Source organism: Phascolarctos cinereus, unplaced genomic scaffold (assembly GCF_003287225.1).
Source record: "Phascolarctos cinereus isolate Bilbo 61053 unplaced genomic scaffold, phaCin_HiC Scaffold_5;HRSCAF=322, whole genome shotgun sequence".
NCBI lineage: Eukaryota > Metazoa > Chordata > Mammalia > Diprotodontia > Phascolarctidae > Phascolarctos > Phascolarctos cinereus.
This window is the reverse complement of record NW_027555958.1, coordinates 151919306-151938388: the sequence shown is the minus strand read 5'-3', so window position 1 is coordinate 151938388 and position 19083 is coordinate 151919306. Positions and strand designations below refer to the sequence as shown.

Here is a 19083-nt window from a genome sequence, read left to right as displayed (position 1 = left end):
GTATCACTCCCTGTGTGGACTTTGCATATAGTTGGTCTGGTTCTACCGCTTTTCCCCTCTTAAGTTTTTTTTCCGTGCCATTTCTACTTTTTATGGAAACATAACATCCATGACTGTGATATGCAAATGGTATGGTTCCACTGTCCTTGAAGAGGTGAATGGTATAAATCTTTGTAGATCTTTACCATCTTTGATCTGTTTGCTGTTCTCCTTTTATCCTTAAGTGTTCTCTGGACAACTTTGTGTTTTAACTGGGTCTCTCACCAAACTTTCTTTAAACTTGATTTTCCCCTCACTTCTTCTTACCAATTTATGACACAATGTTTCTTATCATGTCCCACCCTTTTTCTCTATAAGCTTTTACAAACAAATTTATATTCTAAATGGGTGCTGCTCTTGGCCACCATATCACTTTGTTTGGCAAGCACGTCAAGTACTTATGGACTAAAGCAGTTTTTTATAATCTCTTAGTGTCCCCCTGTTACGGCAACTGATTTTCGGTGGTTAAACTTCTTTATTAAATTTTAATAATGAATGAAGCTCCCATTTTTCAGGATTAATAATTCACTGAAATAGGTAAAACTGGAATTGTTTTAAACACTTTTTTGTTATTTTTATTCTTCTAGCTTTGTAGTAATTTTTTGTCTTTTTTCTAACAAGTTTGAGGTCTGATTATATGCAGAAAACTGATTTAGAAATGACTATCAGTAACAAGTTATTTCCTATTAGTAAAGAATATTTTTATTTAATTTGGAGGGTCTTTACAAGTTATTTATAAAATTTCTCTATTTTATCCTCTGCAACAGAAGCTGGGATTGTTTTCCCTGCAAATATTTATCATAAGCCCTCCAATACAAGGTGACTATGTGGCATTCTTATTGCCTTTGGATACACAATAAAATCAATTCCACCTACTTCTTCATTCACTTGTATAAGGAAAATATGTAGGTCATCTTTCCCTTTACCTACCTAAAATTTCCTTTTATTTTCTAGATTTGAATTAGCAAAAATGTCAAGATTGTTGCAACTTAATTCTACAATGAATATATCTACTCACTGGTCATCAGACAAGGATCCCATATTTGCAGCAGAGTACCAACAACTAAGTTTTGTTTATAGATATTCTAAAAACTGAGTGGTTCTTTGCACCCTATATACTATTTTCTATCACTTTGCCATAATCACTGAAGAAGCAGAAGGCAGCCATATGGGATTGAGGGTTGTTTTGCATTTTTCTTTGTTTCATGGTTTGCCATGACCAAAGAATTAATCCCAAAGTAATGAACCTCTCTGTATTTAGCTAGGCAAATTCTTGGAAAGCAGTCTAATCCTAAAGTGACACAAGAAACAGAGGGGTACAAAAAACCTCAAAGCATATGCCATGAATGCTTCTGTGTTACTATTTAAGTAAGTTAAACCTCATTTTCACTGGTTTTCCTTCATCTTCAGCTAATATGACATTGCTCCAGGTATAAAAAGTAGTATCATACTGCCTACCAGTGGGCAAGTGGATATTCCATGCATCTCCTCCACAATATTTGTAATTAAGCAGGCTGGCCTCTGCAGGGGCTGCCTGCCTTGAGCAAAAGGAACTCTTCCTCCAGTGGCCAAAATGGCCATCTGTTTACTCACTGCAACAGTACACCTTTTTGATCCAAGTTGAGACTGACCTATTTAGTAGAAAGTGAAGCTACCCAGTCTTATCCCTAGGAGATGAATACTCCTGCACCTGGACAGCAAATGACTAAAAACAAAAATACTATACATATCTACTGGACCACCACTGCTTCGGGCTGGCTCTGTATACTTCTCTTTAAAAAAAAATCATGGAAGAATAGGAAGATGGAGGTAGCAGACAAAATAGGCCAAGTGCTTGGACATCTCAAACTGTTTCACAGACATACAAATAAAAGATGAAAATGTTTCTTGAAAATGGTATGAAGAGGGTATGAGGAAGATTCAGTATAGAGAATGAGTAATTTTATTTTCACATAAGAACATGTATATATTTGACCTACATATATAGGATATCATAATTCAAAGCTAGGGCAGCGAGGTGGCACAGTGGATAGAGTGCCAGGCCTGGAGTCAAGAAGACTCTTCTTCCTGAGTTCAAATCTGGGTATAGATACTTACTAGCTACGTTACTCTGGGGAAATCACTTAACCTTGTTTGTCTCGGTTTCCTCATCTGTAAAATGAGCTGGAGAAATAAATGGCAAACCATTTCAGTATCTTTGCCAAGAAAACCCTAAATGAGGTCATGAAGAGTTGGATATGACTGAAACAACTAAATAACAAAAATTTTCAAAGATGCTCTCATTTGATCATTAAAAAAATCCTGTGAGGAAAGCAGGGCAGGTAATATTTTCTGTACATTACACCAGGAAACAAATTCCCAGAGATGTCAAATACCCAGTATCACAGGACTTTTGAACAGTTGAGCAACAATTTGAAATGAGGATGTCTGGCTCCTTGTTCTATTATGCTCATGACTGTTATACTACACTAAACTACTTAACTGATACACCATGCTACCTTTCATACAGTCCACTAAATAAAAAATAATTTGAGTGCTCAAGATGAAGGAGCTTGTTTTTCACCTTATAAACCAGGTCCTGTCACTAAACTAATCCCCTGAGCACAAATTGGGCACTCAAAACAAATGAACCCTTTCAAACGATTTGAGCTATCGTTTCACAAATTATTATTCCCCTAGTTGCCTGAAAGAATTCATTTCTTTAATGCTTTATACTTAGCTCCCAACAGCCTAGAATGCTAAAAGTATAAAATTTTGCTATAAGACTAAAATTCCATAATATTGACACTTTTCTGGCCTAAAGAAAATTGTATGTACATGTACACATACATATATACATACAAACATACACAATACAAATCTTTTCTGGAAACAATATACTCATTTGAAAGAAGCTTCTGTTAATAGAGTACAAGCCCCAAATGGAAATGGGAATATAACTAAGGTGATAAGATCATTTAAACAGAGCTTGAAAATTAGTGACAGCTTGATACAATTACAAGTTTGACAGAAGAAAATTATTGATGGTACTAGTTAATTTCATTTAAAAAGCTGGAATTTCATAAAATGGAACTAAATGAACTTCTGATTAACTCAAATTTGTCCAATGCATCCTATATACTAATTTATTTTGTATCCTTTTCTTGTCAGAACTTTAAAATAGTAAATACTGTTTTCAGTTACAAATTAGATAACCATCAAATATTACCAAAATTTTTTCACTGAAAGATTAATATTTAATACATTTTGAGATCTTATAAAAATTCTGCTATTTAAAACCCATAAAATTAAGCCAACACTTACCATAAGTATTAGTTTTTGCAAAGATATTCAGCCAAGTTACAGCCAGAAGAGCCAATGACCACCTAGACTAACTGATGATTTAAGTTAGAATACAAATTCAAATAGCTCTAATTAAATTGGTCAATAGAATATAGATTTTTTTTTTAAAGATAAACTTTAAAAGCCTCTCTTTTACTGGATTTCCCATTAAAAGCAAGTGAGACTAACAACTTCTTACCTGGTGAATCAAAACAATCTATCCACAGGAGATAAATTTTAATTCATTTTCATTTATAACTTTTTTTGTTACCAGTATAAATAAATTTGGGGTTTATTTTGGAATTTAAGGATGGTAACAGTGGAAAGATTATTGATTTGAGTCCAGAGAACTTGGGTTGAAATCCTGCTTCCACCATGTACTACCTATGTGACTTTAGCTAAGGCACTACTAACCCTTTCTGGACCTCAGTTTCATTATCTGTAAAATGAGAAGGTTTAACTCTAAGGTCTCCTTGTACAACCCTATCTCTGTAAGCCAAAACTGGTGGATTTACACATTAGAATAAAATAATACAAGGGAATACTTTTATCAATTTAGTCAGAATCAAACATTTTTGGCTCCTGTTTCCTATTAAGACACTTTAAAATTGTTACATATTTCTTTTTAGTACGTGTCTAATCTACCCCTTTGTATACTCCACCCCACCTGCCCCCAATCTACTCCGCATGCCTTAAACTTCTGCAAGTTCACATGATAGGAAGAATGTCTTGCTATGTTTAGGCTATGAGTAGTATTTAAAAATTACTCAGTTACAATTTTAGATAGCTAACATCTGCCAACTTGCCAGAAAGTGAAATCATTTATAAAATTAAAATCCTTGCATATAATACTTATAGAATATAAAATTTAAAAAGTGTTTAAATAAAACAAGAGACTAATTAGGATTTATTGAATATATTATGCTATTAAAATTATCTTAACCTTATGGATCAAAGGAGTTAGAACTGAAGGCATCTTTTAAAAAAAGAAGCTTGATGTGGAATAGCCAGATAATTTACAAATGTTACTAAACTCTAATTTAAGATAATTAGCTATATGTAGCAGGTGTTATACAAAACTTGAAATAAAGTATATGTCCATCAATTGAGGAATGGATAAAAATACTGTGGTAGGCAATGAAATAAAGCATTATTAATTCATAAAAAAATGATAATGAAGAATATAAAGAATATAAAGAAGCATGAGAAGACTGTTTGAACTGATGCAAAGGGAAATCAAAAGACCAATGAAACACTATGCATGACAACAATGCAAGTGGAAAAAAACCAAAACTAAGTTGGAACGCCAATGATCAAACTTGGCCCTGAAGACAAGATGAGAAAATGCAAAATGGGATATTGAATATTCCTTGCCAGAAAAGATGGCACAGATTAAGGTGATACAAAAATAAAAGATACCAATAAAATAATATCTATAGTATGAATTTTGGTTTAGGTAGTATAATTCATGTCATAAATTTAACACATCCTTTAATGAAGGTAAAGGTGTAAGGCTTTGGGGTTTTTTAAGAGACAATTTTATTATCCAAGTATTCTGTTAATCTAATAAAAATGTTTCTCCTTTTTATTTTACTATTAAAAATGGCAGCAAGGGGCGGAGCCAAGATGGCGGAGTGAAAGCAGTGACTTGCTTGAGCTCTCCCCCAAACCCCTCCAAATACTCATAAAAAATGGCTCTAAACAAATTCTGAAGCAGCAAAACCCACAAAAAGACAGAGTCACAGGCCAGGAAAGGAGTAAACACCTCGCCTCTTATCATACCACCTTGGAAGAACTGAAAATTTACAGGTCCCTACAAGTATCTCTGAAAACAGCTACACAAACCCCTGAACCTTGGGACAGTACACTCTCCACACTGGAAGCAGACTCTTACCTTAACAAAGAGTTTAAAACTCAAATAATTGGCCAGGATCATGAGCAAGCAGCGCAAGAAGAGTCAGACTATATTATCTTACTTTGGTGACAAAGAAGATCAAAATATACAACCAGAAGAAGACAACAAAGTCAAAGCTCCTACATCCAAAGCCTCCAAGAAAAATATGAGTAAGTCCCAGGCCTTGGAAGAGCTCAAAAGGGATTTTGAGAAGCAAGTAAAGGAAGTAGGGGAAAAACTGGGAAGAGAAATGAGAGTGATGCAAGAAAATCATGAAAAACAAGTCAACAGCTTGCTAAAGGAGACCCAAAAAAATACTGAAGAAAATAACACCTTAAAAAATAGCCTAACCCAAATGGCAAAAGAGGTCCAAAAAGCCAATGAGGAGAAAAATGCCCTAAAAAGAAAAATTGGCCAAATGGAAAAGGAAGTCCAAAAGATTACTGAAGAAAATACTTCCTTAAAAATTAAGATAGAGCAATTGGAAGCTAGTGACTTTATGAGAAATCAAGACACTGTAAAACAAATCCAAAAGAATGAAAAATTAGAAAACAATGTGAAATATCTCATTGGAAAAAAACTGACCTGGAAAATAGATCCAGGAGAGAGAATTTAAAAATTATTGGACTATCTGAAAGCCATGATCAAAAAAAGAGCCTAGACATCATCTTTCAAGAAATTATCAAGGAAAACTGCCCTGATATAGTAGAACCAGAGGGCAAAATAGAAATTGAAAGAATCCACAGATCTCCTCCTGAAAGAGATCCCCAAAGGAAAACTCCTAGGAATATAGCCAAATTCCAGAGTTCCCAGGTCAAGGAGAAAATATTACAAGCTGCCAGAAGGAAACAATTCAAGTACTGTGGAAACACAATCAGGATAACACAAGATTTAGCAGCTTCTACATTAAAGGACCACAGGGCATGGAATATAATATTCTGGAGGGCAAAGGAGATAGGATTACAACCAAGAATCACCTACCCAGCAAAACTGAGTCTAATCCTTCAGGGGAAAAAATGGTCATTCAGTGAAATAGAGGACTTTCAAGCATTCTTGATGAAAAGATGAGAACTGAATAGAAAATTTGACTTTCAAATACAGGACCAAGTGGAACATGAAGAGGTAAACAGAAAAGAGAACTCATAAGAGACTTATTAAGATTGAACTGTTTACATTCCTGCATGGAAAGATGATATTTGTAACTCATGAGACCTTTGTCATTATTAGGGTAGTTGAAGGAAAAAAATTATATGTATGTATATATAGATAGATAGATGGAGGGCACAGGGTGAGTTGAAGATTAAGGGGTCATATCTGGAGAATAAAATTAAAGGATGAGAGAGCATTATACTCAGAGAAGAAGAAAGGGAGAGGTAGAATGGGGTAAATTATGTCACAAAAAAAAAAAAAGAAAAGTCTCTACAGTGGAGGGGAAACAGGGGAAGGTGAGAGGAATGAGTGAATCTTATTCTCATAGGATTTGGCTTAAGGAGGGAATAACATACACATTCAATTGGTATGGAAATCTGTCTTACCCTACGGGAAAATAGGGGGAGAAGGGGACAAGAGAGCAGGGGGATGATAGAGAGGAGGCAGATGGGAAAGGGGTAATCAGAAGTAAATACTTCTGAGGAGGGACAGGGTCAAAAGAAAGAATAGAATAAATGGGAGGGCAGGATAGGATTAAGGGAAATAGAGTTAGTTTTTCACAACATGTCTACTAGGACGTGTTTTGCATAACTGCACATGTACAACCTATATTGAGTTGCTTGCCTTTTCAATGACGGTGGGTGGGGAGGGAGGGAGGAAGGGAGAAAATTTGAAACCTAAAATTTTAAAAGCGTATGTTTAAAAAAATGTTTTCACATGCTACTGGGAAATAAGAAATACAGGAAATGGGGTACAGAAGTCTATCCTGCCCTGCAGGAAAATAGAAGGGGAAGGGGATAAGAGAAGGGGGGAGAGATAGAAGAGAGGACATACTAGGGGAAGGGATATTCAGAATGCATGCCATGTTGGGGTGGGGGGAGGGGTGAGATGGGGTGAAAATTTGGAACTCAAAAACCTGTGGAAGTAAATGTTGAAAACTAAAAATACATAAATTTATATTAAAAAAAAAAGAAAAGAAAAAAATGGCAGCAAGTTTGAAATATAACACCTAAGCATATCTTTATTCTACTGGCATCATGTTTTCTACAGTAATTTCTTATGTCCTTTCAATTTCAATTTAATCTATGAACAATAAAAATAATTTAAGAAGTAGTTTACAGGTAGAACTGTGTACCTAGAATTTAACAAGTATGAAAAGAAAAACATTAGCTACAATGTGTAGCTTCTAAAAATCTTCATCAGTTTTATCTCACTGGGCTTTACATCTACATGCTACATCATACTTTGTCATGAAGAATTACTGTCTAAAATCTTTTACAGCTTTACAGTTTCAGGATTTGGGTACTACTTTGTCAATTCTTTAAATTAAGAACCACATTAATATTTGGTGGATAAGCTAATTAATATTGCTTCAGAGTTTTCTCAAATTGGCTTGTAATAGAGGTAGTTATGATAGGAAGTTACTTACATATCACCTCCACAATGATCAAGAAATAACTAGTGATTAACCACAGAGAACAGATCTAACTTGAAAAGAAAGGGGAAAAACACAATTTAGCAATGTGATTTATCATTTATTTAATTCTGTTAGTGATCAAGAGACTACTTAACTGGTACAAAGCATCTTCAAGATCAGAAAAGAATTTTAATAAAAACCAAACAGTACTCTACAGATTTATAGCAAAGTAACAGTGGCATATAATTAGAACTTGAGAACCAAGTGTTTAACATGTCACTTTCATCTATAACCACTCATTCTTGGTAGAAGCAATATGAAATAAAGTCAGAATAATGAAACTAATAATACATGTATATCACTCCCAATATCCATAGTATTGTCAATGCCATTCCAAATATTCATGTTCACCATAAAAGGAATTAAATATCAGAAACTTAAGAAAGCATAGTTTAAGTGGAGAAAGCACTTAATCTGGAATCAAAAGGACCTAGATTCAGATACCAGCTCTACTATTTCCTACCCATGTGATCTTGAGTAAGTCACAGCCTCTGTGGGCCTCATTTCTTCATCTATAAAATGAAGGCATTAGACCAGGGATTAGATCTCTAATTTCCCTTCTGATTCTATTTCTATGATCCAGTGATTCTATGAAGTACGTTTCAATATCTCCTATAAAGAACAGAATAGGATAAAGGACAAAAGAAGATAATGCCTTTTTGTATCTTACAACCTATTATCCAGTAAGTTGTGAACCTTAGCTTGGCAGATAAAGAGCTGCCAAATGTCATTTTTTAAAAAGTAAATAAATATATCTTTAAGTTTTCTGGGCTTACAAGAAAGAAAAAACTTTTCAATTATTTTTGAAAAATTAAAATTCTTTCCATTTCCTTTCCCTTCTTCTTCAAAGTATGACCTACCTAAAAAAAAAACAGGAGTAGGGTTTTCTCCTGAGGCCCAAAAAAGTCAAGAAATGAAAGAAGGATCAATGACAGGAAGGCATAAGAAAGGATACTTAAGCATAGGTAACTATTGTGTATCATACTGTAAAAGATTAAAGACCAGCTTAAAGACAAAACTGAAAAAAACTGGCTAACATACATGAAAGTACATAGAAACTTGGTTTGAAAATCTAATGAGGCTCTTGGGAAGTGGTCACCAAGGAACTTTTGCAGTGAATTTAGAAAGTAACACAAATATGAGCTTTACCTCAACAAAACTAGTAGAAATATTTAAAAAAAACCAGTTTAAGGGAAGTCTAAACCTTTCCTCAAAATATCTCTAATTTACAAGGTATTTTTACAGTGTACAGTACAGTTTATGAGATCTGCTTCTAATCTGCTGAACCCTTCTTATTAAGATGTTAAGAACAAAGTTATACACATGACCCACTGGGATTTTACAGCTGCAGTTTTAACAACTTGACAGGTGACTATACCTGAATAAGCTGAATTTGCAATTTTCTTAGGGGTACAGGAGGGATATGAAAGCATTAAAAAAAACTCTACTAATAATAAGCATTTTGTTACATAAGAATTTCTGTCTAAAATGAAATCACTCTCAGACAGTGTTAAAGTCAATTAGAATCACAGAATTTTGGAATTGGCAGGGCTGTTAGTGACATTCTAACCTTTCACTACACAGCTAAACAAAATGATGCCAAGAACTTAAGTTACTAGTCCAAAGTAGTAAGGAAGCTGGGACTAGAGCACAAGTTTTGCCATATACTATCTATGTGACTTCGGGCAGGTCATCACCTCTCAAAGTCTGTTTCCCTTTTTAAAATGAGAAAAACAACTTACCTGAGTTGCTTTCTATGTTAATTAATGATATACGAAAAGCACTTTATGCTAATGGTTGGGAGGGCCTAAATCTTCAGGCTGAGAAGAAAAATGTAGAGTCACAAGATAACTAAATATGCTGGTCATTCAGCATATTTAGTCATTCACTGATTTTAGATGGATTATAACTGATGGATTTTAAATTTTTAAAAAAAAGTTACTAAGAGCTTACTTACCAAGTGCCAAGCACTAACTTGAACTCTGGGGATACTAAGAAAAATAAAAAGTTACTGCCCTCAAGGACTCACATTTCAATGGGGCATACAACAATTAACTAACTGGGTAAATACAAGATATCTACAGAGTAGATGGAAAGTAATCTCAGAGGAGGAATGAATTAGTAGCTAAGGGGATTAGCAAAGGTCTTCTTGGAGGATGGGATTTTGAGCCAAGACTTGACAGAATTCAGGAAAGTCAAGATGCCTGCAGATCAGAAGAGGGTTCCAGGCATGGAGGACACCCAGTTCAAAGGCACAGGGACTGGAGATGGGATGTCTTGCTTTAGGAACAGCAAGTAGGCCAGTGTAGCTAGATCACACAGTGTAGGGAAAGAAGTAAAGCATAAAAGCCTGGAAAGATTGGAAGAGGCTAGGTTATGAAGATTTTTAAATGCCAAACAGCTTTATATTTGATCCTGGAGGTAAAAAAGAGACAGTCACTAGAGTTTAGTGAGTATAGGGATGATATGGTCAAATCTACACTTTAGAAAAATCACCTTGGCAACAGCACAAAGAATAGATTAGAGAGAGGAAAGAGTTGTAGAGCCAGAGGGCTCAATTAGGCTATTGCAGAAGTCCAGATAAGAAGTGATAAGGAACTAAACTAAGGTGATAGCTTAAACATGGAGAAGTGGATGTTATGAAGGTGGAAATGACAAGATTTGTCAACGGAATGGATATGTGAGAAATAGAAAATGGCACCAGGGTTGTGAGTTTTTGTCACTAGGAGGATAGTAGTGCCTGTCACATTAATAGGGAGGTTTGGAAGAGAGGAGGGGTGCGTTTGAGGTGGGGTGGGGTGGCAGGGAAGACATGTTGAATTTGAGGTGCCAATGCAGCAACCGGTCTGAGATGACCAAAAGGCAATCCGTCATGTCTGAAGGCTAGATATATAAATTCAGGAATCATCTGCAGAGATGATAACTGGGAGCTAATGAGATCAGTAAGTAACACAGTACAGAATGAAAAAGAGAAGAGAACCCATAATTTTCTGGTCTTTTTCTACTATGTCACAGAAGTCTCCTCTCTTTGAAAGCTCATTCCATTCCTAGAGTTCGTACACTGGAAGAGGCCCCTGCAGCCTTTTTCTCTGATTGGCTAACTCTCCCCAGTACTTCCATTTTAAGGAAAATACTCAGGCCAACAATATCTTCATTCCTCTTCAGGTTCCATTTCCAATTCTCCTGACATTCTCTATCATCTCTCTCCCATGAATACTTTTTTTCCCCCAAACCCCTTTTCAGTTTCCTTTAATATGTTATCTTCCCCTATTAGAACGTAAGCTCCTTTGAGGCAGGGACTGTCTTTCTTTTTACTTGTATTTGTATTGAGTCTTAGCACAGTGTCTGGCATATAGTGAGACTCAATAAATGCTTTTCTAATTGACTTGAGAGTTTTGGAGAACAGCCATGGTTAGTGGGCATGACTGGGATGAAGATCCAACAAAGGAGACCGAGAAGAACAGTCAGATAGAAAGAAGCATCAGGAGAGAGACACCTCCTGACTCTCCCTAATGTCTGGATGTAGTGTTCACTACTGGAAAGACTTAAGGAGAGTTGGTTAGTATTAGGAAGGAGGAGTGTGAATTATTGGGGAGAATTGCTTAGTTAGCTAAACATTGGTAAAATGTAGCTCTGAATGGAAGCTTGAACTACACATAGAAATTTAAGAAGATACACTTACAGCAAGAAGGAAGCCACTCCCAAAAGGAAAGCTTTCTATCTCTTTATGTGTAGACAAATACTCAATAATAAATTTTAAACTTTTCCCTGAATTATCTTGCCTGGAGGTAATGTTGTCTTGGAGTCAGGAGACCTGGGTCCCCAGCCCAATCTCTTGCACATACCAGCTGTTTAACCATGAGCAAGTCACTTTATCTCAGGCACTTTATCTTAAGACTATAAATTACAGAGAAGTTACCATCTGCATCTATACAGGGAATTTCTATAGGTGAGATTAATATGTGAAAGTTTCAGAGAGGAAGACTTAAGCTGGGAGGAAGATTAGACTAAGAATTAGAGCTTTACAAAAATGGAATTGACTTCCTTTTGAAGTGGTAGGTTCTCCTTCAAGGGAGATGTTCAAACGGAAAAAGAGTAACTACTTGTTAAGAGATGTTTCAGATGAAAATTTTGGTCAAATATAAGTCAGACTAGATGTCTTCTTATCTGTAAATCTGTATTAATGATTATTTGTTCTACTTGCTTTATAGTTATCTTTTTTTGGGGTGGGGTTAGGCAATGGGGATAAGTGACTTGCCCAGGGTCACACAGCTAGTAAGTATCTGAGACCGGATTTGAACTCAGGTCCTCCTGAATCCAGGGCCAGTGCTCTATCCACTGAGCCACCTAGCTGCCCCTTATAGTTATCTTCTGACAAGTACTTTGTAATCCACAAAAATCCATGAATTGCTGCTCTTCTTGTTTTGATGCTTATTTCACATTACTCCTACTTTCCAATCAAATGGACCTACTTTGCTGTTCCTGGTACAGATTTTCACAACTTTTGGCCTGTGACTAGAATGTACTCCCACCTTACCTCTCCCTCTTGGAAGCCTTCCAAGCTCACCTTGAGTTCTATTTCCTATATAAAGCCTGTCCTCATTTCACCCCTTTGGGCTTCAGACTCCACATCTATGAAATGAGAAGATTGCAAAAGATGTCTGCTAGGGTCCTTTCTAGCTTTAAATCTATGATCTTATGATCTCCCAAATTGCTCCTCCCTCTTGGAATTACTTTTCATTTGCTTTGAATTGTATTGATTTATTTCTGTATAAGCTGCTTCCCCCCACTGAATTTAAGTTCCTAAAGAACAGGAACTGGTTTATTTATGTCTTGGGTCCCAGCACCTAGTTTAACTCGTAGAAGATAGGAGATACTTAATAAATGCTCATTAAGGGGAGAGTGCCAGAGTAGAAAGAAAATGAGGCTTGAGGTCAGGAAGATCTAGGCTAAAATTCTGCCTAGGGCCATCAGTACTTGCCCCTCGGTAAGTCACTTAAGCTCTCAGAGCTTCAGCTTCCTAATCAGTAAAAAAGAAACAATAATAGCACCTAATACAATTGTGTTCAGAGGAACAAAGGAGATTTGTATAAAATGATTTACAAATCTTAAAGTACCATATAAACACTGAACATTACTACCATTGTTGTTGAGTAAGTAAGATCCCTAATGAAATAACAGATCAGGACCAAAATATGTGTTTCTGAGAAATCAAAACATATCACAAACCCCAAGCAGTAAAACTCTTCTGCATGTAATTCTTAGGAAAGTGTCTCAAACTTCCTTATCTGATTTCCCAGCCTACAAGAAATTTTTGTTGTTCAGTCATGTCTGACTCTTCATGACCCCATTTGGGGTTTTCTTGACAAAGATAATGGAGTGATTTGCCATTTCCTTCTCCAGCTCATTTTACAGATAAGGAAATGAGGCAAACAGAGTTAAGTGACTTGCCCAGGGTCACACAGCTGTTAAGTACAGACAAGTTAGAATTCAGGAAGATGAGTCTTCCAGATTCCCAGACCAGTGCTCAATCCACTAAGAAATCAGAAGAGAAAAGAAGAGAATAATGAAGGTATAAGTTGCCAGCAATAATTAAAACTGAAGGGAAAAAAAATTATTAAAAAGCATACAACAATTCCTAGCTGCATTCCTATTGTCAGAATATTTAACAATAGGGCAAACAGCCCCTAAGGCATCATATTATAACAGTGTAATTACTTCGCCTTGTGTTCTTCATAAAGATATTTCTGACTCATAAAGTGACCATTGATTGTTCAATGTTCTCTCAGAAGCCCTGTTAGAGAGATTTCCATAAAAAACAGTTAGGAGGCACAGTGGATAGATTTAGAGTCAAGAAGATCAGAGTTCAAAGGTGGCCTCAGATACTATCAGTTTCCTCATCTGTAAAAATTCGAATAATACAGAAAGTTCTCCCTTTACTTTTCCCTTTGGATGTGGGGAAGGGATGGTCGCTGGAGCAGGGAGGGGGCCAGCACATGGTTCAAAAACATATGGGGGCTTGGGACAGAAAAGTGAGAGCAGGAGGAATACAAGACCTATGGCGGGGTGGGGTTTTGCAGATACATGGGGGCGGGACAGGAGACCTAAGAGGACAGACTTGTGTATCTAAGTGCTGACAGACAGAAGACTTGGGATGGAACACAAACACATGGGCACAGGAGGGCAAAGGTCTCCTCTTTCAGTGGGAGGTCTCAAGCCAAGCCCCCATTTAGTGGTGACATTCTCTCCTCCTACTCTCCTTTCACTTTCAGGGTTTGGGGTTGTTTTGGGTTTGTTTGTTTTTGGTGGGGAAGGGAAGGAGAGAGGAGAGAACACAGTAGTATATAGTAAAGTTAATAGAGTTTATTTGGAATGCAGATTTCTTTCAGAATTCTTTATGCAAAGTTGAATTTGCATAATGAGAATTTATATAAAACAAGACCTATCTGTAATAGCATGTTATGAGGATTAAATCAGTTACTATTTGTAAAGCCCTTGCAAAACCTTGAACTGCTATCTATATAAAAGCTAGGTATTACTTTATCTAGAAAACTCCCTTTTCCTTAACAATACAGTATAAATGGGGTATTGCATACAATTGTTTACAAAATAATCTTGAATACAAATAACTAGCATATGTATGTATGTATAAACACATTATATATGTACTAAGTATACATTCTGAATAGAAAATATCCATTTAAGCACTTTCTCCAAAAATGAGGAAAACGAAATTACATAAAAATTGGACAGAAAATAACATTAATCTACTGAACTTCCAACTAATTTAACAACAAAGTATATTTGGAAAAAGAAAGAACAGCACAAAACATAGTATTCAGAATAGCCAATAATTTGGTTTTATATAGTTAAAAATTTGAGCCTCTTTATCACAATGAATACTGTTGTGTTTTTTTTTAATTTTCAGGGAGAAAAAAGGAAATGAATTGTCTTCTGACCTTGCAACCTTTAATATGGAGGAAAATGAATTTCCTTTGAGGGCAGATGAGAAAACAGTACTATTTCACAAAAAAAAGTAAATTAGGAAAGGATGAATCTTTATTATTTTATAGGTTTTTAAATGAGAGGGTTACAGTACTCAATAATGTTAAAAACAGGTTGGGTAGGTTTCATAACAAAGGTGGAATATAAATTTAAAATGGACATACATGAAAACATGTCTTTACTTGTAATTACCAAAAGGTAACTTTTACATATACTTCCAGTTGGAAAAAATTTTCAGTAGTATGTGTTTACATATACACATATGTAATGAGTTCAGAATAGCCGTTTTCTATTTTAATCCAGTCAATACAACCACAAGACTTTTTTTTTGTCTTGTTTCACAGAATATTTTCTCAAACTAGGGGTTCTTAACCTTTTTTTGTGTGTGTGTCATAAACCTAGTTGGCAATCTGTCGAAGCCTTATGTACCCCTTCTCTGCACTAGGAAATACACAGGATTATAAGGAAATCAATTCTATTGAAATGATCATCAAAATATTTTTAAAGCAAGTTTACGGACACGTTAAATTAAGAAACTCCTGCCCCTAAAACTGGGATATGGATTTAATTAACAGAAACAGCAGCTTCCCCTCTCACCCCAAGTTACCAGAGAAAAACAATGGTACGAATGTGCTCTTTCTTACCTGGACACACTTCAAAATAGATTGACTTTTCTCTCTTACATCTTTAAAGGGACACCGCTTGGAAAGCATGAGCAGGCGAGCGAGGATTTTATTGAACCCATCCCAAGAGACAGCATTTAAAAGGTGCTCAGATGAACGATAAGGCGGCTCTTTCACAGAACGAAGAGGCTCAGCTTTCCTCAAGATTGCTTGTTTAATGTTTTCCAGCGCTGTGTCTCTGGTAGCTGAATCTCGGCTGCACAATCCATCCCACCTAACTTCATTCTCTCCCTCAGCCATCACGTCCTTGGATTTCTCCCCACCCCCCACCCCGCCCCCTTCAATCTTCAGTCTCTTTTCACCATGTCACCAAAAACACCTTGACAGCTACACCCAGAAATGAAATAAGTTTTAGCTTGGGCTTAAGCTGGGGGCCAGTCATAGAATGGCAGTCGTCAATTGCAGACTCACGTTTTGGGGGCACTAGAAAAATCAGACAGCGGAGTCTCTGAAACCGATGCTGGGGGTGGGGTCTCTACTATACAAAGTTCACTCCAACAAGAAGCAGCCTGGGAAGGAAGATTTTTTTTCTTTTTTTTTTTTTCCTGAAGAGGGTTAAAAAATAATGGGCAAAGGGCACCAGCCTGACCACTTGATACCTCGCCTGGGTTGGACGTCTTTGGAAGGAGCCAGGAAACCTCGCTCTCCTGACCAGCGGGGTCAGCCGCCGTCCTCACGCCGGGGAGCTGTCAAATCAGTGCTCTGCCCACGAGGGCGGACAGCGAAGAAAGCTCGCCTGTCAGTTGGGAGTTGTTGTTTTTTTTTTCTTGGCGGGGGCGGGGGGAGATTCTCTTCCACCACCACCCCCAGCTCTTCAGTCCTTTCTGTTGGCCCCGCCTTCTCCCTAGACCCCGCCTTCTCGCAACTCCTCCCTCCGGCTCTCGGGCCGGGGAAGAGCGGTGGGCTGGAGGGCCGAGGAGGGTGGGAGAGAACGGTGTGCGCGTCACTCTGATCCCAGGCTCCTGGTTTGAATCCTGGAGAAGCAGAAAAAGCAGCTGCTTGGGCGACGGGGGTAGGGAGCGGCGGTCCGTCCTCTTCTCTCTGAGTCTTGTCCCTCTGCCCGAAGTGGTGCTGCCGCTGGCAGGGTGCCGATACCCCCTGCCCCCTCTGAATCGCTTAATTCTCACCTACCCCGCCCCCCAGACTGAGCCAAAGTCCAGCGGCCCCAGGAGGCAGCGGGTGACTCCGACAGGGCCTAGGGAGCCAGAGTTGCAGCTGGGCCCAAGGCGCAAAGCCCGCCCCCTCGCCCTGCCCCATCGGCGGGGACCGGCCCAGAGGGCGGGAGTGGGGAGGGGAGTTGAAGGGGGTCCTCCGCGATGGTCCAGTCCCTCCCCTTTCTCCGCCCGGCACAAACTGGGAGCCGCCCCTAAGGCCCAGCTCCCTCTTCCCCGCCCCGGCGGACCGGACCCGCCGAGGAAAAGCCATAGGAGAAAGCCCCGCCCTTCCAGCCGCCACGGACTAGATGCCCCTGAGCCCACACGGCGGCCAACTGATGCGAGCTACCGCGCATGGGCAGTCTTGAAAGGGAAGAAGAGGGACGCATGCGTACTAAGCCCCTAGGCTTTTCCCGCCTCCGAGAACCTATCCTGGCCTTAGCGGCGCGTGAAGTTAGAAAAAGAAAAGTGTATACTCTAAGAGTTTGGCAGAGTACAGGAAAGGGCAATGAAAAAAGGAAGTGGGACGTTAAGATAATTCCTAAACAGCGACCGGCGTTCAATTTGGAAATAACACTAGGCTTCTAAACAGGCTCCCTCGTAATGACTTCTGGGAAGTGTAGTCCTCGTGAAGCTACGAGAGGGTTGCCTGACGCGACCGGAACTACAACCTCCAGAAGGAAGCGCGGCGTTGCCTAGGAAGCTGACTGCCTGGCGTTCCAACGGCTCTGGGGAAGCGAGGACTGGCTGGCGGCGAGAACAGGTGAGCTTTGAGAGCCTTCGTCGGACTCGTTTATGTGGGAGTTGCGGGGTCATCTTGGCCGTGTTCTTCTCGGCCGCTGTTCTGGGAATGGAGATGGCCCCATCTGAAGGAACTGGATGTGGGGGAGAGGAAAGGGAACAGAGTTCAGACAGCAGCGAGACCGCATCTGTCTGGGAGGGCTTCGGCCGGGGACGTTCTGGAAACTGGCCTCCCAGGGAAGAAGAAGGGAAAGAGATGATGTCCACACTGGCTCTCAACTCGGGTGTCTCCTATTTGAGTTCCGCCTTTTTCGTGACGGTCTCAGGAACCCCAACTTACTCTAACGTTTCTCTACTCCTCCCCACCCCCACCCCGGGACCTCCACTTAGGACTCCTTTGATTACTGTTTAAATTCTTGGGCAGATGTGTATTGCATTTGTTAAATCTAATTCAAGGTTCTAAAGAAGAAACCAGTTGGTCCGTAGGCCCTACGGAAACAAAAGCATTATCCCGAACGAGCCCTATATACTGTATCTCAAAATTTTAGTACAAAGAAAACTATCTTTAAAATATGTGTATATGTATATATACATAAAGATACATGTACATAAATGTACACATCGATAGTACAAATGTGTAATACATGTATATAATATGTGCATTTAATGCTTGTTTGATGTTGAAAGGGAAACAAATTAACATTTATTTGTACTATATATAGATATTGTATCTATATGTGTATATTACATTTATATGTTATATAACTATATACTGTATAGTTATAATATATATATATATAATGTATTCCTTTGCCCTAGTTAATGCCAAACACTGCTAAGCACTGAGGACACAATAATAATAGCTAGCATTTTTATAACACCTACCGCGGTCAAGGAACTGGCTAAGTGCTTTCTTAACAAATATCGTCGAAGTTGATCAAAAAGAGGCAAAAAGACACTCCCTACTCTCAAGGAGCTCATAGCCTAATGGAAGACGAGTAAAAAAAAATTCAATGGAAATTAATATTTAGCATATTACTAATCAGAAAATTCTAGGAACCAGTGACATTTTTAATATTCCGTAACTTATCGAGTAATTGTGTCTACCGCCAAAGCTAAACATAACTGGTACCAGAAGTGTTCAGGATCTTAGTATTCCTTTAAAAAAAAATCTGTTCTTGAGGATTGTCACTGGTTTTTCACTTACTCAGAGTTTGCCTTTCTTATGGTGATGTTTTCACTTACTTTGTCGTAATCATAATGAATGAGTTGTGGCGTGGAATAGAGACTAGAGAGCCTACTTCTCAGAGTCTGGGGGGGAGGGCAGGACGTCCTACAGCTGATATTTATTGACTTTGTTACCCTAGGCAAGTGATTTAACCTCTCAACTTTAATTCAGATTTGCCTTAGTAGAAGGAATTTCCTCATTGATCCCATATAGCAATGAACTATTAAACGTACCAAATTAATGAACTTAACAAAAAACAAATCATTGTGTACACCTTTTTTTGGTTCTGCTAATCTCACTCTGCATCAATTCATACAAATCTACCCATGTTTCTCTAAATTTATCATATTAGTTATTTCTTACTACACAATAATTAATGTTCCATTATGTAC

The 19083-nt window shown here is 38.0% G+C and overlaps 2 protein-coding genes across 6 annotated transcripts in view; one reads left to right on the top strand and one right to left on the bottom strand.

Moving 5' to 3' along the window:
- Positions 1-16447, bottom strand: part of SESN1 (sestrin 1) — a 125028-nt gene extending 108581 nt beyond the window's left edge. Inside the window, exon 1 of the mRNA XM_021008213.2 lies at positions 15530-16447. Coding sequence (XP_020863872.1) covers positions 15530-15808 — 279 coding nt within the window. The 5' untranslated portion in view covers positions 15809-16447. The remainder of the gene's footprint in view (positions 1-15529) is intronic.
- Positions 16448-17057: 610 nt separating this feature from the next.
- The window catches only part of CEP57L1 (centrosomal protein 57 like 1), a 63374-nt gene continuing 61348 nt past the window's right edge, over positions 17058-19083 (top strand). For all 5 annotated transcript variants that reach the window (XM_021008217.2, XM_021008215.2, XM_078155200.1 and 2 more), the window contains exon 1: positions 17058-17485. The gene's annotated coding sequence lies outside the window, so the exon portion shown is untranslated. The remainder of the gene's footprint in view (positions 17486-19083) is intronic.